The sequence below is a fragment of the Caretta caretta genome, chromosome 14 (assembly GCF_965140235.1).
Source record: "Caretta caretta isolate rCarCar2 chromosome 14, rCarCar1.hap1, whole genome shotgun sequence".
Taxonomy (NCBI): Eukaryota; Metazoa; Chordata; order Testudines; family Cheloniidae; genus Caretta; species Caretta caretta.
The window spans coordinates 38,840,031-38,856,618 of NC_134219.1; the positions used below are offsets into that span (position 1 = coordinate 38,840,031).

Below are 16,588 nucleotides of genomic sequence, written 5' to 3' on the forward strand. Positions count from 1 at the left end.
CCTTCCAGTTCTATGATTCTATGATTACCAAGTAGGGAAGCGCTCCAAGCTAAGCGTATCTCTGTCCCTGTCCTTCTTTATCCCCTGCTGATCTGCCACCTTTGCGCCACCCAAGTTGTGTTTATGTTTATTGATATTCCTGTAGCTCCTAGACCTGCCCCAGTCAGGCTCAATGTGCTGCAAGCCAGACAGACTTGTAATAAACGCCCAGATCCTCAGGTATTTAGCCTCCAATGGAAGTTAGGAGACTAAATACATTCCAGGACCTGGGTCAAAGGAAAAATCCTTCCTCCGTATTCATTAACATTCCCACGATTTCCTGGAGCAGGGAAAGGAGTGGATGCTGCAGACAGGGCCGTACATCAGCCATGGCAGACCATTAAAGGCAAGGCAAACAAGCAACAAAAAACAAAAATCAGAAACTGAGGCCTGGCCTGCACTAGGGCATTCAGGCCGTATAACGACATCGCTCAGGGGATGTGAAAAATCCACCCCCGTGAGTGACACAGCCTAGTGCAGCCTAGACACAACCTAGCCCCCAGGGTGGAGAGCACTGTGTGGCCGGGAGAACGCCATAGCTCCCGTCTCTCGGGCAGGTAGAGTACCTACGCCAACAACGGGAGAAGTCTTCCCGTCAGCGTCGGTAGCGTCTTCACTGACGTGCTACAGCGGCACCACTTCACCGTTTTAAGCGTAGACCTGCCCTCAGTGGGAGGAGACGGGGATGGTCGGAGGTTTAAAACCTTCCCTGCCCTGAAGACCCTTTGGTTTAGGTTGACCAGTCAGACGATGGGTGGGGGAAGGGGATACGGGAGACAAAGCAGAGCAGGAAGTGGGTGCCCTGACATTTAGTCTGTTTGTCAGCAGGTTGTTGTGATTGTTTTGTCTATCTGTCTATGGACCTTTCCAGTGGGGGACAGGAGCGGCTTAAGCTCCCTAAAAGTGAGGGGGGGGGGGGAAGCAACCAGTGCCCAAACCATGGCCCCGGCCCCTGTGCCGCCCCTCCCCCCTGAGGCCCTGCCCCCACCCCATCCACCCCCAAGGCTCCACCCCCACCCCGCCCCTTCTCCCAGAATAAGATAATATGCATGCTTTGTGTGACTCCAGGGCTTGTGTCAGCCAAGGGCTTTTCATTCATGGATAATTAAAGCAAAGAAGCTAACTCTGGGGTTCTGCAGGGACTTTAAACCATGAAGTCTTTAAACCGCGATTTGAGGACTTCAATAGCTCAGACACAGGGGAGAGGTTTCTCGCAGGAGTGGGGGGGGGTGAGATTCTGTGGCCCGCGTTGTGCAGGAGGTCGGACTAGATGATCATAATGGTCCCTTCTGACCTTAGTATCTATGACTCTATGACAGATCTAGAACCCAGGTCGGTGGAACGGCTGACACAGTCACATCACTAGCTGGCAGCCATGGTAGGGCTCTCTGGGTCGTCACAGACGCCATCGCGAGATAAACACCACAGGAAGCGCCACCCTCTGAAGGCCGGACTGAGAGCTTCCCTCTAGGCCCCTGAACATAGGCACCGACTCCATGCATGCTCCGGGGCTGGAGCACTCATGGGGAAAAAAAAGGGGTGCTCAGCACCCACTGGTAGCAATGCCAATCAGCTCCTCCCCCGAGCACCTCCTTTCCGCCAGTGATCAGCTGTTCAATGGCATGCAGGAGGCGTGGGGGCGGGGAGAGGGAGGAGTGGGGGCCGGAAGAGGCAGGGCAGGTGGGGGCTTGGGGAAATGGGTAGAATGGGGGCAGGGCCTGGGGCAGAGTGGGGGTTGAGCACCCCCTGGGAACTCAGAAAGTCGGCACCTCTGCCCCTGAACCTTGTTTAAGCCCAGGAGGCATTTCAAGAAGTGTCTGTGCACGGAGCTGAGCTCCCCAGCCAGATGTAGTGACGGACATGCCTCCATCACCGGACATTTAGATCCCGAAGGAACCACATGAAGACACCTGAATACTGCCCAGTAGAGGCGTGGGCATTTCGAAAGAGGTGAGAAAGTTCTTTTCATTGACATTGCCTTCCACTGGAGTGACCCACTGTCGTGGCAAAGGGCATGTCAGTAAAGAGCAACCACCGCACCCGTCAGACAGTTCTGAGGGTTCCTTGGCTTATTTCTCTCCAGTAGAACCTCACAGTGCCGAACCCCTCGGGAATGGAGGTTGTTCGTCACTCTGAAATGTTCGTAACGCCAAACAAAACGATACGGTTGTTCTTTCAAAAGTTTACAACTGAACATTGACTTCACACAGCTTTGAAACTTTACTAAGCAGAAGAAAAATGCTGCTTTCTCTTTATTTTTTTTAGTAGTTTACGTTTAACACAGCACTGTATTGTATTTGCTTTTTTTTTTTTTTTTTTTTTTTTTTTGGCTTTGCTGCTGCTTGGCTGCGTACTTCCAGCTCCAAATGAGGTGTGTGGTTGACCGGTCACTTCGTAACTCTGGTGTTCGTGACTCTGAGGTGCGACTATATTGTGTACTAAACAGAAAAGACAAGGGAGCCCATTGGAGCGATCAAGACTCTTTAATACAATCATCTGGTGGATCATAAAGACATAGAATCCACTTGCTAAAACAATAACACTGTAAAAATCCATAACATTTTCTCCACCTCCTTCAGGACCCATCTTTTTGTCCCCCGCCCGTCCTCACCACACAGCCTTGAGAAATGTGAAGTGAACCACTGAAGTCAGTTGGTTTTAACTCTGAAACCGAAAGAGGGCGATTTCATTCGTCGACCTTGTTAACCCTTTGACTGCCCATCGCTTTTAGCAGAAACATCCACAGTCCCAAACATCCTTAAAGCCCCACTAGCCAGCAGTCAGAGCCTTCAAATTCTCCTTCTCCCAACAATGTCAATAAACACATGAATGGGAGCCCGGAAACTGACCGTGTGGGAACAGAGTAAAATAAACCCAATTCAGTGCCAAAATAAATACCCCATTTCACTTCAAGTCAAATACTCCATAGGAAACAATTAGCTGGAGCTCCCACGAAATTTCGCCCAGAGGCTATAGAATCCAGACAACTTGCTACAGAATTTCTAATTCGTTCACCCTTCCGACACCTACAATCCTCCCCAAGAACAGAGGATGAAGACACACAGGCTGGGTCGTGAGGTTTGCTTCTCTAGCCCGACTGCTTTACTTTCTTCCTTGTTTTGACACCTCAGAAATACATGTCAGCTTCCAGGATCATAAAGCTGGACTTGTCAGAGGCCAGAGGAGCCTGGTTCATGGGGATAGACTAGCCCATAGCTCAGGGACACAGCGTGAGCTGGGATTCCCAGACCCAGAAGAAAGGAAGGATTCTTTCCCCATTGAAAGAGGCAGGATGGAAAGTGAAGATTGGGGCCTCGTTATCAACATCAAAAAAAGCCACCTGCCCCCTTTCGTAGTCCAGAGAAACTCGGATCCTCCCAGGCCTCCTACTCAGAGGAAGCAGGGTGTCGGGGGAGGTGTAAGCCTGGTACTGTCCCCCACAGAGGCCCACAGCCCAGATCCCCTGGGACGGGTCCAGACTAAGCCATCCCTTTCTCCACACAGATTCTCGGGCAATCCCGACAGTCCAGAATCCCTGCTGCCCCAGGTGCACTTCCCAGTCGTTCCTCCCCGAGGTGAATCCCTCCCGGCCCAGCACGCAGCAGTACGTATCAAATCTTTTGGGATTGTCGGGCAGATCCTGAGGCGTGTCCTCCCACCACACACTTTTCCGATCCTCGGCCAGGACGAGGTGGGGATTCGCCGTGTCCGGATCCAGAGTCACATTCGCTGGGGAGAGAGAGAATCAGAACGTTAGGGGCAGAGCTCAGCCCTTGGGGAGGCTGGGACCATTTCTCACACTCCCCAGCAGCCCCATCCTGGCTGGGACACTCCCAGCAGTAGAGAGAGACAGGAGAATCATGCTGCCTGCTGCAGAGACATCCTGTACCCAGCCGGAAGGCAGCCGAAGGGAGAACGCAAACCCCAGTGTACATGGAATGATCCTGGAGGGTTGGAATCAGTGACCCCGAATGAGAGCAGCGGCCTCTTGTTTGTATCAAAGAGTTTAGGTGGTCACTCCTGCCCACGGGGAATGGAAAAGGCACCAACTCAAGACTCCTCTTCCCAAACCACGGGCGGGGTGGAATTTTGATACACGAGAAATCGAAACAACTTCCAAATTTTCCAATTTTTAGCAAAGCTGTTTTGCCAGTTTTCAGTGGTGATGGGAGCTGATCAGTCTCCATATAGCCCGGCAGCTCCTTCTCACTCCCATGGGATAACAGCAGTTAAAGGGTTACTAATACTGGGGTGCTAAAGGCCTTCCCCCTTTCCTGTAAAGCTCCTCCTTCGTTGCCAGGAGGCTACTTTGTCCGACCTCAGAAACTTCTTCTGCAAGCAAAGCCCAAGCCACAACTCTCATGTTCTTCTCAATAGGGAAATATCCCTGATACAAGTCACTTTTCCAGCTGTTTTCCAGACACTCACCCCATTCCACCTCCAATTCAGACGGCAGAGACTCTAGAGAGAGAAGAGAGGCATGTCATGGTGTTATCGTTAGGAGAAGATTTCTGCAATTCACCAGTCTAACAGGACTTTAAAGATGGGAAACAAATGGAGGGGATGGGACAGAGCTATCCAGACAGAGAGAAATTAAGATGGACAGAGCATGAATTCATCTCCCTACATACAGAAGGGCCAGGCCAACATCTATGCACCTCTTGAATCTCCATAATACGATGGACCACTGTCTCTCAGCAGAGGGGTGAATTTCACCTCCTGCGATTCCTAGGCAGTTTGAAATAAAAGAGAATCAAGAATATGATTTGATCCCTTTGTGTTACCGTACCAATGGTGTCATCCCCAGTATATCGCACTCCTCAGTAATTAGGATAGATGAGTAAATCCATCTATGAGAACACAATGATATACACCTCTCCAAACCCTACCCTAATTCAGGGATGATGATATATTCCTTTGGACACTACAGTGCTAATAAACAATGGCCACATAAACACCACCCTATACCGGAAACCTACTGACCGCTATTCCTACCTGCATGCCTCCAGCTTTCACCCTGACCACACCACACGATCCATCGTCTACAGCCAAGCTCTGCGATACAACCGCATTTGCTCCAACCCCTCAGACAGAGACAAACACCTACAAGATCTCTGTCAAGCTTTCTTACAACTACAATACCCACCTGCAGAAGTAAAGAAACAGATTGATAGAGCCAGAAGAGTTCCCAGAAGTTACCTACTACAGGACAGGCCTAACAAAGAAAATAACAGAACGCCACTAGCGGTCACCTTCAGCCCCCAACTAAAACCCCTCCAACGCATTATTAAGGATCTACAACCTATCCTAAAGGATGACCCAACACTCTCACAAGTCTTGGGAGACAGGCCAGTCCTTGCCTACAGACAGCCCCGCAACCTGAAGCAAATACTCACCAACAACCACATACCACACAACAGAACCACTAACCCAGGAACTTATCCTTGCAACAAAGCCCGTTGCCAATTGTGCCCACATATCTATTCAGGGGACACCATCACAGGGCCTAATAACATCAGCCACACTATCAGAGGCTCGTTCACCTGCACATCCACCAATGTGATATATGCCATCATGTGCCAGCAATGCCCCTCTGCCATGTACATTGGTCAAACTGGACAGTCTCTACGTAAAAGAATAAATGGACACAAATCAGATGTCAAGAATTATAACATTCATAAACCAGTCGGAGAACACTTCAATCTCTCTGGTCACGCAATCACAGACATGAAGGTCGCTATCTTAAAACAAAAAAACTTCAAATCCAGACTCCAGCGAGAGACTGCTGAATTGGAATTCATTTGCAAATTGGATACTATTAATTTAGGCTTAAATAGAGACTGGGAGTGGCTAAGTCATTATGCAAGGTAGCCTGTTTCCTCTTGATTTTTCCTACCCCCCCCCCCCAGATGTTCTGGTTTAACTTGGATTTAAACTTGGAGAGTGGTCAGTTTAGATGAGCTATTACCAGCAGGAGAGTGAGTTTGTGTGTGTATGGGGGTGGGGGGGATGTGAGAAAACCTGGATCTATGCAGGAAATAGCCCGACTTGATTATGTAAAGAGTTGTCACTTTGGAAGGGCTATCACCAGCAGGAGAGTGAATTTGTGTGGGGGGGTGGAGGGTGAGAAAACCTGGATTTGTGCTGGAAATGGCCCACCTGTTGATCACTTTAGATAAGCTATTACCAGCAGGACAGTGGGGTGGGAGGAGGTATTGTTTCATATTCTCTGTGTGTATATAAAGTCTGCTGCAGTTTCCACGGTAAACATCTGATGAAGTGAGCTGTAGCTCACGAAAGCTCATGCTCAAATAAATTGGTTAGTCTCTAAGGTGCCACAAGTACTCCTTTTCTTTTTGCGAATACAGACTAACACGGCTGTTCCTCTGAAACATGTAAAGAGTTGTCACTTTGGATGGGCTAGCACCAGCAGGAGAGTGAATTTGTGTGGGGGGGTGGAGGGTGAGAAAACCTGGATTTGTGCTGGAAATGGCCCACCTGTTGATCACTTTAGATAAGCTATTACCAGCAGGACAGTGGGGTGGGAGGAGGTATTGTTTCATATTCTCTGTGTGTATATAAAGTCTGCTGCAGTTTCCACAGTACGCATCCGATGAAGTGAGCTGTAGCTCACGAAAGCTCATGCTCAAATAAATTGGTTAGTCTCTAAGGTGCCACAAGTACTCCTTTTCTTTTTGCGAATACAGACTAACACGGCTGTTCCTCTGAAACCTATTCCTTTACAGTTATTTAGCTGGGCTTTCCCTTGGCAGCCAATTGCCTAGTGCCTAAATCCTCCCCGTCACAGACACACATCTGGATTTCCACCCCCTTGGTACCTTTGAATTTCCTCAGTGTCTCCTTCAGAACAATATTTTTTTGAGAGAAATTGCTGAGTCTCTTTTCCACATCAGGAAAAATCTCCAGTGGCTGCTGGAAGTCCCCCACCTTGCACCTGGAGGGAGACAGACTTTTTATTGATCGTTCTTTATTTTATCAGCTCGTAACATGACTTTCACGCCAGTGAATGCTGCTGGACTAAGCAGCCAGGGTTAGGATTAGGGATAGGTGCATAACTCCAGTTGAAATCAATCCATAATTAGGTACCTAAATACTTTTGATGAGCTTGATTCCTGTGATGGGGGTGTACAACCCCCAGATCATACAGGAAGAGGTTAAAGCCCAGCCAGGGGCTTCATTAACCTTGGGTTTAAGACTGGAAGGTGGACTTAAAAAACGGGAAGCCCAGCAGTTGCGGGACTGATGGGGAAGGAAAACAGACAGGCTGCTTCTGTGTGGAGCATGAAGCTTGACCGGGCTAGGAGCTGTCTGGGGATGGCAGCTGCCGGAGCCCACGGCAGGAGGGCAGGCCTGTACTGGATTGTTAGTCTGACAGAAGCCTAGGCACATGGTGCTGGGTGTTGAGACAGGCCCTTGCAGATAGGAGCCTGCCTGCTAGGAAGGAGGTTGGAAGTAGACCCCAGCTGGGCTGATGATTCTTTTGTCTGGCGTTTCTGTTGGATTTTGACCAGACGACTCTATTACCCTGGAAGGAGCTGAACAACTATCTTGGCAGGAGGACTAAGCCACCTCTACAGGGGAAGTGGGCTGAAGATCATGTGGAGAAACTGAGGCATCACCACTCCGCACCGGGGGCAGGGGGCATGCTGGGAAGGTACCTCTGTCACAAGCCTGGACAACTAATTTCTCGATGGCCCCCATCCTCCCAAAGGAAATAGAAAGGCATTTAGTCGTCTCAGCCTTTTGGATATCATTGCCACCAAATGTGTCCAGCAAGAACTGGACTGAAAACCCCAACCCAACTCCCCAAAGACTAATCGTGTGGGGAAGATTTTTGATCATGGCTGATCTGGCCAGGGTCCTAATCCATGACAGAGAGGTGAAAAAACCCAAAGCCCACTGCCAGATGTGTCAGTCCCTCAGGTATCCAAGTTACTCAATACACACATTCAGATGACGGACGAGTCCCTTCCCTAGGATGGCTAATTCTATAGTCTAGTAGAAATGGAATCTACCCTGGGGGTTTGTTCAGCAGTGGGAGATTTCTATACCAAAGGAGACTGTGCCCCACAGGCTGAGCTAGGGAGACGGGGCTTTATTTATTCAGGGAATGGCTTATACTGCAATCCTGGGATGTGACTGCAATGCCAGTTAACATACCCGAGGTAGCTTTCATTGAGCAAGCTCAGGTACTGGACAGTAAAGCCGTGGCAGAACATGCTTCAGCATAGGTGAGTAACGACCCAAGGTTCTGGGCGGGTTTATACAGACTGTGCAAAAGCACATGCCACTGAAGGTTGCTTGCTCTCAGTACATGAGCTGTAGGCCGGCTAGGAGTGAAAACTATACCCCAAGACTGCAGTATGGACCCTTAGTTTATACAGTCAAATTGAATCGTGCTTCCCTTGGGGATCAGAATCAGTCAGTCATCCCCAGCTAGAGAGGAGAAGCTGAACTGTGCCCTGGACCATGTGCTTTGCTGCTGAGTTGTGGGGCGAGCTTCCCACACAGTCAAGTGGGAGGGAGAAGGAGCCATGTACCTGTTCAAGGTGCTTCTGATGTCCTACAGGGGAGAGAGAGATACAGAGAGCTCAGTCCCACAGCGATAACAATCAGAATGAACAACGAAGGGTCTTTGCACCTCTCCATGCATTTTATCCCTATGACCCTCTGCTCTATTTGGTGAGCACCAGTGCTTTGTTAATTTTGCACCTTCTTGACACTGCCCCTTTTAAGAACAAATCAGTTATTATGATCAATCAGTTCCAGACTGGAGCAGGCCCCTAGGGGTCGGGATCTGGCCACACGAGGATCTGAACGGAGCAGCGCCGCTGGTGTGCCCGGCTGGTACATGCTGTCTAACCGATAGACCTTTATTGGCCAGCACAGATTGACTACCCTTGTGCTTCACGGCCTGGGGCAGGACTTAGATCCGGGTTCAGTTGCTGGCCCAGCTCCTTCCTCAGTGGCCTTGGCAAGCTTTACTTCATCTTGCCGTGCCTCGTGTGTGAAATGAGGATGCCAGCCTCTAAACTCAGACTGTACCTACATTTTTACTGTAAAAGTCCCCCAAGCTTCTGGCAGACAGCATCCGGTGTCCAGGCATCTACGTCACGTCCAAGCCCCAGTGAGATCAATGAACCAGGGGAACAGAGCAGCTCCCGTTCCTAGCTTTCCCATACGGCCAGATCGGGTAAGCACAAGAGCTTGGAGATGGGGTGGGAGGAAGGGGAAGAGGCCTCACTGCACTGGAGAGTGATTCTCATTCTGTCTCTGGCCTAATTAATATGTAAATAAAAGCGCAATGGCTTCAACCAGCAAGACCCACCGCAGTCCATCCCCTAGGGCAGGCACTTGCCTAAGAGGTAGCAGGTGCCCTGCTCATCAGGGCGGGAGATGAACTAACCCACAGCCTAAGCAAGTATGCTAACCACGAGGCTACAGGATTCTGAGGGCAGAGCCTGCTTCATCCCCTCACCCAGCCATTTTGTCTGGCGTTAAGCAGGTGCCTACGCCAGCAATTCTCAAACTGTGGGTCACAACCCCATTTTAATGGGGTCACCAGGGCTGGCATTAGACTTGCTGGGGCCCGGGGCCAAAGCCAAAGCCTGAGCCCCACTGCTCGGGGCCAAAGCCCAAGGGCTTCAGCCCTGGGTGGTAGGTCTCAGGTTTCAGCTTCAGCCCTGGGCGGTGGGGCTCAGGTTACAGGCCCCCCGCCCAGGACAGCAGGGCTTGGGCTTTGGTCCTGCCTCCTGGGGTCATGCAGTAATTTTTGTTGTCAGCAGGAGGTTGCAGTGCAATGAAGTTTGAGAACCCCTGGCCTAAGCCCTTCTCACAAGAAATGCCTAAGTGAGGAGAGCAGGTCCCGTTTGTGGCTCCCAAGCAGAGCTAGGAGGCTCCCTACATCCCAGGTTTAGGCTTCTAACTCCGGGCTTAGCACACTTCCCTCTCATCAGCATCTCCCATCGGCTTGCTAAGGCAGCTCCCCGCCGAGCGTGCATTACATAGGGAGCCACCGCAGCTAACCCGGGCTTTGTGGACGCCAGTGATTTTCAAGGGGCTGAAAAGCCAAGTGTTGCAACGCTGAGTGAATCCAGGCCAGCGTGACAAACCCTTTGGAGTCCAGGGAGATTACTGAGGAACCCAGGAAGCTGAATAGCACATACCACCTCCTCAGCTGCCCTGGAACCTGCATGGGGCATAATAAAGCAAAAACTTTCCGCCAAACCCCACAACCGTGGCCGCGCCAGGGGAGGAAGAGCCTTCTCTGGCCTATTATCCCCGCCGCCCATGTTCGCCCAGGATCTCAGCACCATGACAAAATGTGAAGTAAAAAAATCAACATATTTGAATGAAGTACCATAAATCCCAATGAAAAATGATTGGAAAACAAAGATAATATACAGCGAAAGTTACAGGCACTGAGTTTCCTAGGCTCCAGTTCTTGCCTAGAATGGAGGTCTCACCTGCAGGAATTCACTCGCTGGCTGCTGATACTTCTTCTCTAACTCACTGATCAGCTCACTGAGATGGGAAATCTCCTCTGAGAGTTTAGCAACACTTCCATTCTGCCGGTTCACAACCTCCTTCTCCAGCTCTCCCAGCCGGGCCAGCAGGAGGCGCTCTTGTTCCTCCAGTAGATGGCGCAGCTGATCAAATTCAGACAGGATCTTGCACCTCTGGGTTTTCGTCTGTTCCTGTAATGAACAGATTAAAACAAAGGGAAAGGAAAGGCAGGTCAAGAACATAGTGATTGAGGGGACACATACCTGGGCCCTGAATGTACAGGAGGGTGACTTTAATTGTCCTTAAAAACCTCCAAGGTCAAGGATTCTACAACCACCCCAGTTAACCTCTCCCAGCGTTTGAAGCTCGTGACCCGGTGGCCAGTTGCTATCGCTGATGTCTCTTCCCTTCCTCCCAGGGTCACACACAATTTATCCTCATCATGTTTGGCTGAGAAGCCTTCTCTGGTTGCTCATACTTTTGAGGCAATATCTGTCTCTCACTTCCTTGTATTTAGTCTGCTGGAGTAGAAAGTGTCTCTCTCTGTCCCATTGCCTGCTCAGCCCATCCTCTCTGGGTTTAGACCAGGCGTTCTCAAACTTTTGTTTGCTGGGACCCCCTTTGAAAATATTTCAGCCCCCGCACACCAGGCCATCCTTACTTCTGCGCTGCTGGTGGTGGCAGAGCTGCCTTCAGAGCTGGACGACTGGCCAGCCGCCGCCGGCCTCGCAACTCCCCCACAATAGTCTTGCAACCCCCTTTTGGGTCGGGAGCCCCAGTTTGAGAAATGCTGCTTTAGACTGTGCTTTGCACCTCCCGCTTTCCACCCCTAGTTTGTGGCCACCGATTTTGCGTTTGGAGCAAGTCTGCTTTATTTTCGCACAGTGCCATTATGGTGAAGTAACAGCCAGGGTGATAGCTCCGTGCAAAAGATCGGGAGCAGCCTAACTTCTTGCTGTTTGATTTCTTCTTCCCAGTGACCCTGTGTGTTTTGCTTTAGGGGCTGATCTATCAACGTATCTTTTGATTCTTATTTTTCACTGGTCAAAGAGTGAGGCTGACCCAGGGAGAGAGAGACCCACACCCATGTCCCTGCAGGGTAATAACAATGGGCACCTACCAGATATTCCTGGCGTCTCTTCTCCCCAGTTACTTTAAACCCCAGGAGCTTTCTTCTCTCTTCTTTCAGAGTCTGCAATTGCATCTGGATTTGTTCCTTGGCAGGGAAAAGTGCTCTGAATGAGATTTCACTGAGAGTTGGAGGAGGGGGGGGGCTATTTTCTTCTGTTATTGATTTTCTTAGAACAATACATAACAAAAGGGGGAAAGGGGAAGTAGACAGTAATCAATATGAATTTAAAGTAATGAAATGTGAAAAATTGATAAGGGAGGCCAGAGTCATCAGAGGGAAAAAATCACAACTGGTGAGGCTAAGGACAACAAGGAGGAGTTTTTTAAGCATATCAGAAATAACAAACAAACCCCCTAACAATGGCATAGGCACATCACTACATCATGATCATGATAAACTTGCTACGAACAATGCAGAAAAGGCAGACGTGTTCCATAAATATTTCTGGTCTGAGCTTGGGAAGAAGCAGGATGCTCCATTCCACATGTGAGGATGATGGAGTATTTCCCAGCCCATTCGCAACCAAGGGGGATGTTAGAAAACATCTAGGAGGGATAAACATTTTTAAATCAGCATTCCCAGATAACTAACTCCAAAGGAATTAGCTGAGGAGATCTCCAGCTGGCTGGTGTTAATTTTTAATAACTCTTGGAACAATAGGGAAATTCCAGAAGACTGGAAGTGTTCTAATGTTATGCGAGTAATCAAAAAGGGCAATCAGATGATCTGGGTAATTTTAGGCTGGTTAGCCTATCAATTCTGGGCACAATGCTGGAAAAACTGATATGGGATTCAATGTGAATACAATTAATGCCAGTCAACATGGTTTTACAGAAAACAGGTTGTCAAACCTGATTCCATTTCTTTTTTAAATGAGATTACAAGTTTAATTGTTGACTGTACAGATGTACTGTACTTACACTTCTGGAAGGCATTTGACTTTTAATCAGAATGTTGGGTAATAATGCAATTAGCACTATACAGTGTATATAAAGTCTGCTGCAGTTTCCACGGTACACATCTAATGAAGTGAGCTGTGGCTCACGAAAGCTCATGCTCAAATAAATTGGTTAGTCTCTAAGGTGCCACAAGTACTCCTTTTCTTTTAACAAAGCCCATGTTACAGGGATTAAGGACTGCCTGACCTGTCTCAAAAAAATAGTTTTCAATAGGGAACCACCACTGAATTGGGGCATTCTGCAGGGATCGGTGCAAGACCTAAAACTATTCAACATTTTTATCAATGATCAGGAAGTGAATATAAAATCAATGCTGACAACATGTGGGGATGATGTGAAGATTGGTGGAGTGGTAGATCATGATGAAGATAGGTCAGTCATATAGAGCAGTGGTTCCCAAACTGGGGTCTGTGAACCCCTGGGGGTTAGCGGGAAAAAATTCCCTAATGGTGGACAGAGCTGTCCCTAGGGACCCTGGAGAGTACGGGGCCAGCAGCCCGGAGCCCCAGGACTTCCAAGAGCTATGCAAATCAAAGCAAGCATATCTATCACACTGAGGAGGTTTAAACTTTGAGACTCCTTATAAGAAATGGAAAGGGAGGTGGTTATTTTTTGCTGTTTTTCAAATTAAATAGGCAACTAGTACTGTTTTTAAAATTATTATGAAGAACAAGCTTAAGCTTTGTTGTAACGTGCGTTGTTTGCCTGGACTGCTCAAGACCTGAATGCTTATGTAGGAGGAGCTCCTTGAGTTGGCTTCTTAAATCCCTTCCTGCTGTCTCACATCTGATACTCCTTGATGAAACAGAGGAGCCTTGTCTTATAACAGGCTTAATCAAAGTGATACAAGCTACGAAAGTGAGATCTGGGAAGAGTGTTGCCGTTTTCATAATGTAATAAAAATACTGTCATGATAAATAATAATAATAAATAGTGTGTCACAAGCATGTCATAAAAACAAATTTTATATTTCCAAGGTCACTGCTTTTATAATTTATACTCAAGTAAAGAAGAAAATTCCTGGAAATACTCATTTTTAGGAGGGGGTTCGCGAGACTTGACATTTTAGTGAAATGGGTTCACAGATTGTTAAAATTTGGGTACCACTGATACATGGGTCATTCGATAAGTTAAATGTATTTTACAATCAAATTCAAAGTTATACATCTAAGAACGAGGACTGCAGACCAGACCTACAGAAGGGGAGACTGTATCCTGGAAAGCTGTAACCCTATAATGCAGAGGTCCCCAAACTGTGGGGCATGCCCCCCTAGGGGGCTGTGAAGGAACGTCCGGGGAGGGGGTGCAACGGGACCCGGGCCAACCCCCACAGAGGGCAGGAAGGGAGCACCACCCAGCCCCTCCCTGCCTCCAGCTCTGCTCCAGTCCCGCCCTTCGGTCCCTCCCACGCCTAGTCCCATCCCCAGCCTCGGTGCAGCTCCGCTCCTGCTGAGGCTGGGGGCAAGGCCGGGAGCGGAGCCACACCTGGCCGCAGGCCCGGCTGCCGGACCCCACCTCAGCTCGGCTGCGGGTCTGCTCCCGCACTTGGCCCCAGCCTTGGCCCGGCCCTGACCCACCCCCAGCTGCAGCCCGAGCCTCGGTCCCCTTACCTCTGTCCACCCTCCCTCCCCGGCCTGGAGCTGTGGCCCTGCTCCTGGTCCCAGTTGCGGGAGGGAGGCAAGGGGGCACAGACAGGGGTAAGGGGGGCATGTCCCTCAAAAGTTTGGGGACCGCTGCTGTAATGGATTTAGAGGTCAGTGTGGACAAAGAGTTCGACATGCGTTCCCACTGCGATACGGAGGCTGATATGATCCCCGGATATATAAACGGAGTCGTGACTAATTTGTATATTTTTTGACCTGTGTATAGGTTCATGGTGAGGCTGATCCTGGATATTGCCTCCTGTTCCGGTGGCCACATTTTTAAAAGAATGATGAAAAATTGGAGAGGGTGCAGTAAAGAGCCACAAAAATGACTGAAGGGCTGAAAATAACAACTTAGGGCTATGTCTACACTTGAACCACTACATTGGCAGCTGTAGTGCTTCATTGTAGCCAATCACTTCAGCCATGGGAGAGGTTCTCTGGCCGTTGTAGTTAATCACTGCCCCAAGAGGCGGTAGCTAGGTTGAGCAAAGAAGTGGGGTAGCACTGTCTACACTAGGGCTAGGTGGATTTTTCACATCCCTGAGAGATGTAGCTATGTCAGTGTAAGTGTTCAGTGTAGACCAGCCATTACAGTGAGCGATTTAAGGATTTCCATCTGATTATTTTATCATGACTATTGAGAGGTGACTTGATTAGTGCATAAATACTTTCAAAGGGGGGAAAAAATGCCAGGTACTAAAGGACTCTTTAATCTAGTGGATTGGGTGATAATGCAATAAGAACAAATGGCTGGAAATTAAAGCCAGATCATTTCAAATGAGAAATAAGGCACAAAATGTTAACAGTGAGAGTGAGTAGCCAGGGAAATGGCAGAGTTTCTCCAACTCCTGAAGTTTTCTGATCAAAACTGCATGCCATTCTGGAAGTTGTGCTTTAGCTAATCGCAGGTTGCTCGGCTCAATACAGGGGTAACTGGGCAAAGTTCTATGGCCTGTTTTATATGGGAAGGCAGACAAAAAGATCATACTGGTCCCTTCTGGCTGTACAAGAACCACCATACTGGGTCAGACCAAAGGTCCATCGAGCCCAGTATCCTGTCTTGGTCGACAGTGGCCAATGCCAGGTACTTCAGAGGGAATGAACAGAACAGGTAATCGTCAAGTGATCCATCCCCTGTCACTCATTCCCAGCTTCTGGCAAAAAGAGGCTAGGGACACCATCCCTGCTCATCCTGACTAATAGCCATTGATGGACCTATCCTCCATGATCATACCTAGTTCTTTTTTGAATCCTGTTATAGTCTTGGCCTTCACAATATCCTCTATTAATCTAAGGGAGGTGTGGTCACTTTCCCTCTACAGATTTGTGTATGTGAGAGATTATCTGACTCCTGCTCTGTGTCGTTTGAAATAGAGAAAAGAATAAGGATTGAAAAAAAAAAAAGCTAGTACAAAAATGGCGCTCAACAGTGGTTTCCTACCTTGTAATCCTGGATAGCTTCTTCTATGGGAGCCACAGTGTGAAATCTGTGAGCGCGGGACTCTCTGCAGATCAGACAGATGGGGCTTTGATCCTCCTCACAGAACAGTTTCAGACCCTCCTGGTGGGTGTTACATGTCTTCTCCCTTCCTGCCCCTTGGGCAGCCTGGCAACTCAGCCGTTTGGCTATTTCAGCCACATTTGCTAACTCCCGGCTGGGCCTGAATTTTCTCTTCAGGGCCGTGCCTCTGCACTGAGGGCAGGACAGTTTGGCCTCCGATTTCTTCGAGCACTGCCGGATACAGTCGCGGCAGAAGTTGTGCCCGCAGTCGATAGACACCGGGTCAGTAAAATAATCCAGACAGATGGAACAAGAAACTTCTTTTTGCAAACACTCCACAGGATCAGGAGCTGCCATGACCGACTGCAGGGCGGGAGGGGGGGGGAATGAAAAGGTTAGTTTCACTTTACAGTCTCTTCAGCCTTGGTCAGCAACTGGGCGGTTCCCTTTCTGAAGCTCCTTCATTTTCTGAGCTGTGAGGAGTTGCAGTCCCTGGGGAGGGGAAATCCCCCCACCACCCCGCCCCGGCAGGACACAGTATGAAATTGCCATGTCGCAAGCCGCGTCAGTAGGACTGAGGCTGGTCTACACACAACACTCAGAAGCTTGGTCAAATTCTGTTCTGGCAGCTGAGGGCTGTGCCGCTGCAGTGTAGTAGCAGGATTTTGTTTGTATTTTGTATAATTTAGAATAAAAAATAAAAGCATGTTAATAATGTAGCATGGATTACATGTATTAATGTATGAAATTACCCCTATAATTCTGAAAGCAGCAAGGAAGGGTC

General features: G+C 49.0%; 1 protein-coding gene across 2 annotated transcripts; it reads right to left on the reverse strand.

Moving 5' to 3' along the window:
* Positions 1-2,503: 2,503 nt before the first annotated feature.
* LOC125621583 (zinc finger protein RFP) lies at positions 2,504-16,313 on the reverse strand. Of its 2 annotated transcripts, XM_048818644.2 has the most exons (7): positions 15,745-16,309; positions 11,687-11,782; positions 10,527-10,757; positions 8,601-8,623; positions 6,879-6,994; positions 4,468-4,500; positions 2,504-3,768 (listed from the first exon to the last, which is right to left on the reverse strand). In XM_048818644.2, exons 1-7 carry the CDS (start codon positions 16,159-16,161, stop codon positions 3,257-3,259), a joined length of 1,428 nt encoding a protein of 475 aa, XP_048674601.2. In that variant the 5' UTR covers positions 16,162-16,309; the 3' UTR covers positions 2,504-3,256. The 2 variants fall into 2 exon arrangements, with proteins under 2 accessions (XP_048674601.2, XP_048674602.2); XM_048818645.2 differs by lacking the exon at positions 11,687-11,782 and having other exon boundaries at positions 15,745-16,313.
* Positions 16,314-16,588: the final 275 nt, after the last annotated feature.